This window comes from Notechis scutatus, chromosome Z (genome assembly GCF_049901735.1).
Source record: "Notechis scutatus isolate UNSWTSFEM ecotype Mainland chromosome Z, rNotScu1.2, whole genome shotgun sequence".
Classification (NCBI taxonomy): Eukaryota; Metazoa; Chordata; class Lepidosauria; order Squamata; family Elapidae; genus Notechis; species Notechis scutatus.
In genome coordinates this window covers 62331385-62343257 of record NC_142025.1, presented here as the reverse complement: position 1 = coordinate 62343257, position 11873 = coordinate 62331385, and the positions used below count along the sequence as shown (strand labels likewise).

Below are 11873 nucleotides of genomic sequence, written 5' to 3'. Positions count from 1 at the left end.
ATCCCATCTTAAATGTTGGTTAAAATAGGTTATGTATATTATTTTTGTTTTCCCACAAAAATGTGTGCCAATCTATCAGGTCATGTCCTTCTAGGGTTAAGGTTATCTTGTCTCTTAATTTGACCCAATCCTTGACCCAGTTCAGCACCGCTGCTTGATAGTAGAGCTCCCACTCTGGTAGTCCAAGATCACCTCTGCTCCTATTATCTTGTAGTGGTTTCATTTTGATACCTGGCCTCTTGTTCAACCAGACAAATTATTTAACATAATTGTCCTCTTTTAATGATGAACATCTGGGTGATAACCAAATTCCCAGGTATTTCACCTTCTTTACTATCTGCAGTCTCATTGTGTTTTCTAATTCTGTTTTCTGCTTTGTTGTATAGTTTTTAACTATCATCTTATTTTTATTTATTTTGAATCCTGCCACTTCCCCAAATTTTTCTATTGGTTGCAACAATATTGGTTCCATGTTCATTGGGTCTTCCACTATAAATGCCAAATCATCGGCAAATGCCTGAACTTTATTCCTCATTTCTGATTTTGATCCCTTGAATCTCTGGGTTTTGTCTGGTTGCAGCTAGTAGCACTTCTAAGGACAAGATAAATAGCAGAGGCGATAGTGGACACCCTTGTCTCATTCCTTTCGCAATTTCAAAATCTTCCGTACGGTCTCCATTTAGTAATACACTCACTTTTTGATTTGAGTATATTTCTTGTAATGTTTTTTCTATTCTGGTGCCAAAATTCAACTTTTTAATTTGATATAACATTAATTGCCAATTAAGATTGAATGCCTTTTGCGCATCTAGGAAAATTAAAGCTGCCTGTTTTTCTGGGTGTGCTTTGTAGTATTCAATCGAATTTAGTACTATCCTAATATTGTTTTTAATTTGCCTATTTGGCAGGAAACCATTCTGGTCTGTATGTATAATTTCACTCAAAATCGGTTTCATTCTTTCTGCCAAAATTATCATGAATATTTTATAATCCGTATTTAGCAACAAGATTGGCCTGCATTTTGAGATTAATTGTTGATCAGTGCCATCTTTTGAGATTAATGAGATGCATGCCTCAGACCAGGACCTCAGGACTTTAGCTTCCATTAATGCCTCATTATATACACTGCTCAAAAAAAATAAAGGGAACACTTAAACAACACAATGTAACTCCATGTCAATCACACTTCTGTGAAATCAAACTGTCCACTTAGGTAGCAACACTGATTGACAATCAATTTCACATGCTGTTGTGCAAATGGAATAGACAACAGGTGGAAAGCATAGGCAGTTAGCAAGACATCCCCAATGAAGGAGTGGTTCTGCAGGTGGTGACCACGGACCACTTCTCAGTTCCTGTGCTTTCTGGCTGATGGTTTGGTCACTTTTGAATGCTGGCAGTGCTTTCACTCTAGTGGTAGCATGAGACAGAGTCTACAACCCACACAAGTGGCTCAGGTAGTGCAGCTCATCCAGGATGGCACATCAATGCGAGCTGTGGCAAGGTTTTCTGTGTCTGTCAGCGTAGTGTCCAGAGAATGGAGGCGCTACCAGGAGACAGGCCAGTACATCAGGAGATGTGGAAGAGGCCGTAGGAGGGCAACAACCCAGCATCAGGACCGCTACCTCTGCCTTTGTGTGAGGAGGGACAGGAGGAACACTGCCAGAACCCTGCAAAATGACCTCCAGTGGGCCACAAATGTGCATGTGGCTGCTCAAACAGTCAGAAACAGACTCCATGAGGGTGGTATGAGGGCCCGACATCCACAGGCGGGGCTTGTGCTTACAGCCCAACACCGTGCAGGATGTTTGGCATTTGCCAGAGAACACCAAGATTGGCAAATTCGCCACTGGTGCCCTGTGCTCTTCACAGATGAAAGCAGGTTCACACTGAGCACATGAGACAGATGTGACAGGGTCTGGAGACGCCATGGAGAACATTCTGCTGCCTGCAACATCCTCCAGCATGACCAGTTTGGCAGTGGGTCAGTAATGGTGTGGGGTGGCATTTCTTTAGCACAGCCCTCCATGTGCTCGCCAGAGGTAACCTGACTGCCATTAGGTACCGAGATGAGATCCTCAGACCACTTGTGAGACCATATTCTGGTGCAATTGGCCCTGGGTTCCTCCTAATGCAAGACAATGCTAGACCTCATGTGGCTGGAGTGTGTCAGCAGTTCCTGCAAGACGAAGGCATTGATGCTATGGACTGGCCCAACCATTCCCCAGACCTGAATCCAATTGAGCACATCTGGGACACCATGTCTTGTTCCATCCACCAATGCCACGTTCCACCACAGACTGTCCAGGAGTTGGGGGATGCTTTAGTCCAGGTGTGGGAGGAGATCCCTCAGGAGATCATCCGCCACCTCATCAGGAGCATGCCCAGGCATTGTAGGGAGGTCATACAGGCATGTGGAGGCCACACACACTACTGAGCCTCATTTTGACTTGTTTTAAGGACATTACATCAAAGTTGGATCAGCCGGTAGTGTTTTTTTCCACATTAATTTTGAGTGTAACTCCAAATCCAGACCTCCATGGGTTGCTAAATTTGATTTCCATTGATAATTTTTGTGTGATTTTGTTGTCAGCACATTCAACTATGTAATGAACAAAGTATTTAATAAGAATATTTCATTCATTCAGATCTAGGATGTCTTATTTTTGTGTTCCCTTTATTTTTTTGAGCAGTGTAGTTCTAATAGCATTGGTTCGAATATTTCAGATAAGTTTTTATATAATTCGCCTGGTAAACCTTCCGGACCTGGCATTTTGTTGTTGTTTTTTGTATCACCTTTTGTAGCTCTACCAATGTTATTTCTTTATTATTTCCCTTTTTTCTTCAGAAATTTGGCTCAGACCGTTTCCCTTCAAATAATGTCTAATGTTTTCTTCCATAACTACTTCTTGCTTATAAAGCTTGCCAAAATACCTTTGCACAATTTTTTCTCCTCCGTCTGATGGTATACTTTTCCTTTCTCATCCTTAAGTTGCTGGATTAGTCTTTTTTCTTTCTCTATCTTTAATTTATGGGACAACCACCTGACTGGCTTATTTGCTGATTCAAAACAATTATGTTTAACAGTTTTTAAATCACATGCATTTTCCTCTGTAGCTATCAAATTTAATTTACCGTATTTGCCGGCGTATAAGATGACTTTTTTTCCCTGAAAAACATGCCTCCAATTGAGGGGGTCGTCTTATATGCCGGGTCGCCTTATACGCTGGCAAATAGTAATTGGGAAGCACTGCGGCTGCCAGCGGCTGAGGCACTTTGCGCACCGTGGAAACGAATCCGTGAAGCCGAAAGGAGCAGCCAGCCTTCTCCCAGCTCCTAAGGAAAGCGAGGCTCGCACCGCCCGGGCTCCGCTGAGGTATCCGGCTGGGGCTGTCAGGAGTTGTTACCGCTGGCGCGGCTCGCGCGGCTCCAGTCCCGCGTTGCCTCGGGAAGGAAAGGCAAAACCAGGAGCCGCTGCTGCCATTGCAAAGTGCCCCGCGGCTCTTCCTTTTGCCTTTCCTTTCCCGAGGCAACGCTGGACTGGAGCCGGCGGAGCCACGCCAGCGGTAACAACTCCTGACAGCCCCAGCCGGATACCTCAGCAGAGCCCGGGCGGTGCGAGCCTGCGCTTCCTTGGGAGCTGGGAGAAGGCTGGCTGCTCCTTTCGGTTTCACGGGATTCGTTTCCACGGTGCACAAAAGTGCCTCAAAAAAAAAAAAGTGCAAAAGTGGAAGGCGTGCGGAAGAGGGGACGAGTATATAACAAACTATATTTTGAGTGGAAATGTTGGGGGTCGTCTTATACGCGGGTCGTCTTATACGCCGGCATATACGGTATGTCTAATCATCCCTATTTCTTTCCTAGCTTCCATGTTTTTTGGATCTTTTTGGAGTTCATGTTCAATTTTTTAAATCCTTTCTTGTAATTCATTCTGTTTCTTCCATTTTTCTTTGTTTTTCTTAGCTATATAAGCTATTGATATACCTTTTTGTAAACTAGTGTGTTGTTTTAGATTAACCTTAAAATATTTCTAATTCATCCTTCAATTCTTTGAATATATTCCTTTTCTTTTGTTATTTGTGAGTTTAGTATCCATCTTTTTCCATATTCAACATTCCTTCCATTGTTTTTTGGCCCTCTGGAGAAGCGATGGACACTTATGAGCCTGAAATCTGTTTTTTCCCTTTCAAGGTCATTGTCGTAATACTGGTCATATTCCTAACTTTGTTATAAATTTCTTCCCACTTTACCATTCACTATTTAGTTATATCTTCATTATCGATTATGTTCAGTGATTTACCTTAAAATATATCTTTAAACAATAAGTCTTAATCAACTCCAAATTAATCAGAACAAGTCCAAAATGCCAGTCAATCTTTAATCAAGTAGATCGGCTTCAATTTTCTGTCTTAAAAGTTTCTTCCTTTCACTGCCGGATCGCCATTTCCACTTGGACTTTCATCCACTATTTTAAGACTCACAGTTCTGACGTCTCTCTCTGCAGTTTCTTCTTGACTTTCACTTTCCGCCTTCTTCACTTTCCAATCCGATCTGCTGTTTGATGTCAAAAATGCTGTTCATACTCTAGTATCTTCCTCATTGAGAGCGCCGCAGCTTTGGTCTGCCATCGAGATGGCCAATCTCTCACACATCAGAGCAAATGGGCTCTCCCTCGAAGCTGTTGACCATTGCCACCGTCAAACTTCTCCTTGGGCTTCCCCACACCTTTGTCTTCCCCTCCAGGGTCTACGTGCCCCTTGCCGGGGCCTCCGAATGTGCAAATTGGGGATGAGAGAGCAGAGCTTGCTCTTCTCTGCCCACTCTGCTGTGGCATCGCAACCAGAAGTCTAGAGGTTTGACAATTTCATATACAGCATGAAGATATAAAGAAAAGAAAGAAAAACAAACTAGATTGCAAAATACACTTATGGAACTAGAAATAATACTACAGAAAGAACCACATAATAAAGCAATATATGAAGAAAGAATTATGATTAGACATAAATTGAATATGCTGATACAGGAAGAATGGATACAAAATATGAGGATGAAACAAAACCAAATTGAGTATGCAAACAAGCCATGAAGGTGGTTAGCCTATAAGTTAAAGAAAGAGAAAGAGAGAAGATCAATTGAAATTGAAAGATGCTGATGGTATACTGCAACATCAGATGGAAAAGAAAAAAATACATTGTTAAAACTTTCTTTGAGGAACTATATAGGCGGGAGGATATAATAGAAGGGAACATCCAACAGTACTTAAAAGGGAAGGGGCTAGCTACAATCTTGGAAGAAAGTAAGGAAACAATGAATAAGGAAATATCACTAAGAGAACTGCAAGAAGCAATCCAGAAACAGAAAAATAATAAGATACCAGGACCAGTTGGCCTCCCGAGGGTGGTTATATAACACACTTCAATAAATGTTAGAAATAATAACTGTTAGAATTATATAATAAAGCCCTAACAACAGCAAAATTACACAAATCATGGGAAGAAACATACATAACATTAATCCCAAAAGAAGATTCAGATCACCAGCAAATTCAAAATTATAGGTCCATATTGCTGCTGAATGTTGATTATAAGATACTTATGACTATAATGGCAGAAAGGCTTAAAAGAATATTAAACAAAATTATACATACTGATCAGAATGGATTTCTGCTGAATAGACAAATCAAAAACAATACTAGAACGGTAATAAATGTATTAGAATATTATGAGATACACTCTGGAAAGCAAGCGGCACTGGTGTTCCTGGACGCACAAAAAGCATTCAATAACATAAATTGGCAGTTTATTATAAAACAATTAAAAGATATAGACTTTGGTGACAAATTTATTAGGATGACTTCAGCAATTTATTTGACTCAGATTGCCAGCGTGTTATTAAATGGAGACAAAACATAAATATTTAAGATAAATAAAGGAGTAAGACAAGGATGTCCATTGTCACCCCTACTCTTTATCCTCACACAAGAAAATTTACTGATGAACATTAGAAGAAATAAAGAAATTAAAGGGGTTACAATTAGAAAAGAGGAATATCAAGTACAAGCATTTGCTGATGATATAGTATTTTTTTAGAGGAACTGGAGGAAACCGGAATGATCTTAATAAAAGAAATTGAAGAATTTCGTTGTTGCGGGACTTAAAATAAACAAAAATAAAACAAAGGTATTAACTAAAAACATGACGGATAAGCAATTAAAAAAGGAATTAGAAGGAAAACTGGTAATGCAAATTGTTAAAAAAAGTAAAATACCTTGGTATTTGGCTAACATCAAGGTGTTCATCAATTAAACAAAATAACTATAATAAATTAATGTTACAAATAAAAAAGGAATTGGAAATATGGGGGAAGCTTCAAATTTCATTAATGGGAAGAATTGCGGCAGTTAAAGTGTCTATATTACCAAAAATATTATATCTATTCCAAATAGCACTGGTAAAATTAGATAAAAAATTCTTTGGGGAATTGGATAAAACAATAATTAAATTTGTCTGGGTTGAAAAAAAACCTAGAATTAAAATGAAATTGCTGCAGGATAGGAGAGAAAGGGCTGGGTTTCCAGATTGGGAAATGTACTACCAGGTTCCTTGTAAAATTTTATTTAATTGTTGCCTATCCAAATAAAATCCGTATTCTTCTTTATCTTTTTTATACCTTGCCTGTAGTTGCATATATGGCCACCAGTCTATATCTATATTTGTTGTTGTAACTCCTGTATAGTTTTAAACCTTCCTTGTTCATCCAGCAAATCTTTATAGTTCCTCTTTTTTGCCAATTCCATTGCATTCGGATACATTAATGCTTCCATCATCAACAGCCAGCATGGTTATTTTAATGTAGTGGTTCTTTTTAATTTTATTCCCTACTTGAATAAGTGCGTCTCTAATTTGGTGCCTCTGGAAGTAGGCATGTTTATTTTTTCTGTCCCATAAAAAACTATGCCACCCTCTCTGCAAATCATGTCCTTCTATTAATAATATTCTTTTATTTTCCAAATTAATCCAATCTTTTTATCCATAACATAGCTGCCACCTGGTAGTACATTTCCCAATCTGGAAAGCCACCCATTTCTCTTATTCAACTATGGAATAAAATTAAAAAGAACCACTATGTTAAAATAACCATACTGGCTGTCGACGATGGAGGCATTAATATATCCGAATGCAATGGAATTGGCAAAAAAGAGGAATTATAAAGATTTGCTAGATGAACAAGGAAGATTAAAAACTATATAGGAATTACAACAACAAATATAGATATAGACTGGTGGCCATATATGCAAGTACAGGCAAGGTATAAAAAAAGAAGAATATGGATTTTATTTGGATAAGCAACAATTAGATAAAATTTTACAAGGAACCGGAAAAAGAAGATATCTAAACTATACAATTATCTTTTAAATTTTAAAATGGAAGAAGAGGTAGTTAAGGAAAGAATGGTAGCCTGGGTGAAAAATGTGGGACATAACATATAATTGGAACACTGGGAAAAATGTGGGGGACAAATTATAAACTAACATTGTCTATAGCATAGAGAAAACATGTACAAAATGTTTATAGGTGGCACTTACCCTCCACCAGGTTGGCTAAAATGTTTATAAATCAAAACCCAGAATGCTGGAAGTGCAAGAAAGAAAGGAGTACATATTTTCATATGTGGTGGACTTGCCCAGAAGTTAAAAACTATTGGAGCATGATTCAAATATGACTAGAAGAAATAATAAAACAATAAACTGAACTTCAATCAGATTTATTTTTACTGGGTATAATAAAAGGGAAATACAGTAAAACCGATAGGTATATTAAGCTGCACATGCTGCTAGGATCTCATATGCACAATTTTGGAAACAGGGAAATATACCACCAGAGGGAGCAGTTATAAAAAAAATATTAGACTGCACAGAAATGGGCAGGCTGACCCTAAACTAAAAGATAAGGATGAATCGATATACTATACAGTCTGGGACGTCTGGTATGCATGGTTTAAGAATAGGACAAAAAATAATGCTGTAATTAAATAAAAAATAGGAAATACATTGAATGTAGAATAAATGGGAAGTATATGATGAAATAAGCGAAATGAATATGGAATAAGAATAAGGAAAATAATATATAATTGTAATGTATAAGATACTATGTATAGAAATGAGATTACAAAATGTAAATGATGTCTTTGACATTGGTATAACTGTGTATATACTTTTATGTTTTTAAACTATTTGAAAATTGAATAAAGTTTATTTAAAAAAAGAAAAAAGGAAAGTAAGACCTGTGAAGGAACACCCTAAGGACTTATTTTGAAGACATTTCAGTGTAAATTGTTTATAAATGTGTTTCACTAAATTATTTTCTAGGAAAGAAAATGAATAGAGGAAGGATTTCACGGAGCATCATCAAATGGCCAAGTTCATTTTTTTTGCCTTTCAAAAAACGGATACCTCATTTGTTTTACTTTTGCATAATAATATATACATTTCATTTTCATAACACAAACTATTTAATCACAAAATCAAAGTTTCATTTTTTTTATCTCAATTACAAAGTCCACAAGTAGTTTCCAAGTAGAAACAAAACTAATTGTATTCTTTTCTTTAATCAAAGCAGTCAATTTAGCCATCTCTGCTTTTGCGGCCATTCGTCCATTGTGGGAATCAAGTACCGTTCCATTTTTGTGCGTTGGGTGTTCTTGATATTGTCAGCATATATAACATCAAAGTTTTAAATCTTCTGCATTCACTTTTTATATTGCATCAGTATTGTGTAGTTTGTATACAGCTTCCCTGTAATTATTATTAAAATAATTTAATAATATTTAATATTATTTTTGTGTGCCAACGTGGAGAGGATAGGAACAGAAGGAGGAGAAATCTAAATAAAGCAACAAGTTAAAAGCTAAACTGAAAATGCACTTAAAATATCAGTTAATGTGAAGATATGTAGCAAGTTTCAGAGACCGATATTTCTTCAACCTAAGAAATATTTTGTGCTGTGCAATTCAAGATCCAAGTTCAGAATTACAATTCTGAAGAGGAATTGAGGGATGGCTTGTTTTATTTCCTACAATCTGAGAAATATTCCCCGTATGGTCTGAGAAATACTCATAGCAAACATCAATGATTGATATTCAATTCAGTAACTATCCAATGATCAAATAATTGCCCCAACCTAACTAATATCCTACTTTAATGCATTCTATTATGCATCTATTGTGGGTCAGCCAAAGAATGGTGTTGTTCATATCTATGTTTACAAAAAGCATCATTCTCATTATATACATTAAAAATAAAATCTTATCCCTTTGCACATGATCAAATCAATTAGCATCAAGCCCTGATTTTTGAAAAGGACATCAGGCTGCAACACTGTATGGTAAATAAAGTTTTATTTTCTTCCAGCTCTGCAATATTAGTGTTGTCAACAATCATCAATCAACTTATGATACACGAAAATAGTACCTATTTATAAATTATAGAAGTGTAAATTTATTTCTCCCAAAATATAGTACAAAAGCTATATATTAATAAATGAAGTCTTGCAATCTGGATTCATTCTGAGCAAAAGCTTAAAAATAATGGCCTTTAATAAACAATCAATAGAAGGAAAATAGCTAGCCAACCCCCAATTCAGAATGTATTGCAAAATTATTTCAGACAATATGTAACATATGAAACAAAACCCACAATAAAATAACTAGAATCATTCATTTTTGTGAAAGCTCTATTGAAGGAAAATACTTTGATTCCTTTTAAAAAACTATAAAGCTAAACTGAAAATTGTATCCAAATAAAGCACATAGCACTTGATGAACAATCTTTCTTAAAGGCAAAAAATTAACCATATTCATAATCCCAATTGTCAATCTATCCTTTGCTGTATTTGTAGGTGGAACCTGAATAACTATTCTATCTGCTCCATTTTTCAAAGAACTAATTTGAGGATCTGATCTGATTTCAAAGCTGTGTAATCTGTTGCAAAGTGCATACATTGCAAATTCTTCATCATGAGGATCAAATCCAGAGCTAGGAAAGAATTGGAGAGAAAAGGGGGAAAGGGGAAGAAACAGATAAGAAATATTATAAATTATGAGAATACATGGCATGAAAATATTTGTAAGTATATAGCTAACTAATTATAAGACAAATACTGTAATCTTAATCATCAGTGCCCCTAAACATGTTGACAAATCAGTTATTTTTCAGAGTGGCAGTAGGAGTTAAGGGAGACAGCATATGAATGGAACAGTCATAATAACACAGTGAAAAGACAGCAGACAACTTGGTTTGGTAACAGACAACACATTGCAAGGTAGGGAGGTGTCTATCACCAGGAATGTACCATAAGTGACATACAACCTATAACTGACTGTATTTTCTTTTTGCGCTTTATGCCCCTCTGAAGTTTAGTATGAATTGGGACATTTGTTTTAATAGCTTTTGTGTGTGGAAATGTGATGGTGCTGGTACCAGCTTCTAGACAGTGTTGATTTTTGACAACTGTGTGGACAAGTTCCTGAAGTTTTCTTGGCAGGATTTCAGGCTTGTCACTGTGTCCTTCATAGCACTTAGAGAAAATGACTGGCAGGTCACCCAGCTGCCTTTATATCTAAGGCAGGACTGTAACTCAAGTCTTCTAGATTTAACCTGGTGCCTTAATCACTACAGCAAACTGGATTTCTATAATAGTTTAAAGTTATTCATAATTTTAAAATTATAGCTTTCATGTTGTAAAATAATTCAGTATACTTTTCCTATAGGTATAATTTGTTTAAGTTTAGTATCACTGCCTTTCTGCTTTTTAAATTGTGACTGTAAATGGCAATGGCTTCTAGTTAATTAGTGCCATTTTCATTTATTAGGGCTGCAGGTATGTACAAATTCCACTGGTATAAAGAAGGAATTAAAGCTTGTTAGGAAAATTATTTTAGACAATAAAAATACTTAAGAATGATCATGAAGAAGTTACTACTGTTTTAGTGAAAGAAAAGGAAAAACAAATAATTATGTAACACTCACCAATGTACTAACTAAAGCACTGATTGATGATTTATTCAGAAGATACCACTGGAGATGAAGTGAACTATAAAGCCAGGAGAAGAACAGCTTATTGGGTTAGTGTGTTAATCGAAGCAGATGTGACTACAGAAAGAGTATGTTTATTTTTAGCTATGGATATTGGTCAAAACAAACACTACTCTTAATATTCAGCATTCTGCTGAGGTTAATTCCAGGTAATTAAAGATACTTAATTTTGAAAGCTGTTTTGTATAACACATTGGTGTTGTATTTACATCTGCACAATCTTTCTAGATTAGAATACTTGACAGTAATTTTGATCTCTTTGTTGTGCTCAACAATTCTTGGAAGGTTTGCTAATATAGAAATGAGATCATAAAATAAAAGTTTTGCTTTTTCTAAATAAATAATCCATTTTGGATTAATTCAAAATGAAATGTTGGGTCCAATACTGTACTCCTACTAACTCATCTAACATTCAAATGGAAAATTAAAAAGGATGAAGACCAATGGTTCACAAATGTTTGGAATAAAAAGGAAATCACAAGATTATTAGTGTGGAAGTGGGAAAATGGGGACTGTAGAATAGTCTGGGAAGTTGAAACATATCTATGAAGAAATAGTGGCAAATGACTTCTGTATAACGATCAGATAACTTAATAGCTATGTCCATAAATGTTTAAAACTCAGTGTTTTTAATGGTCTAATTATCTAACGATGCTTTAAGCCAATTAGAGTTGCTTGAGAATGAGATAGGCAAATTTAATAAATAAATGAATAAAGAATACAACTCATAGACTACTTTCTCTTTATTAAATAGACATCAAGATGTCAAGATCTGATTTCA

The 11873-nt window shown here is 36.2% G+C and overlaps 1 protein-coding gene across 6 annotated transcripts in view; it reads right to left on the bottom strand.

Moving 5' to 3' along the window:
• Nucleotides 1-7748: 7748 nt before the first annotated feature.
• GOLGA4 (golgin A4) overlaps nucleotides 7749-11873 on the bottom strand; it is a 138796-nt gene continuing 134671 nt past the window's right edge. For 5 of the 6 annotated variants that reach the window (XM_087945812.1, XM_087945814.1, XM_087945815.1 and 2 more), the window contains 2 exons: nucleotides 11027-11090; nucleotides 7749-10033 (listed from right to left, as the gene is read on the bottom strand). In XM_087945812.1, coding sequence (XP_087801938.1) covers nucleotides 11058-11090 — 33 coding nt within the window. In that variant the 3' untranslated portion in view covers nucleotides 7749-10033; nucleotides 11027-11057. The remainder of the gene's footprint in view (nucleotides 10034-11026; nucleotides 11091-11873) is intronic. The other variant, XM_087945813.1, reaches the window with a different exon arrangement.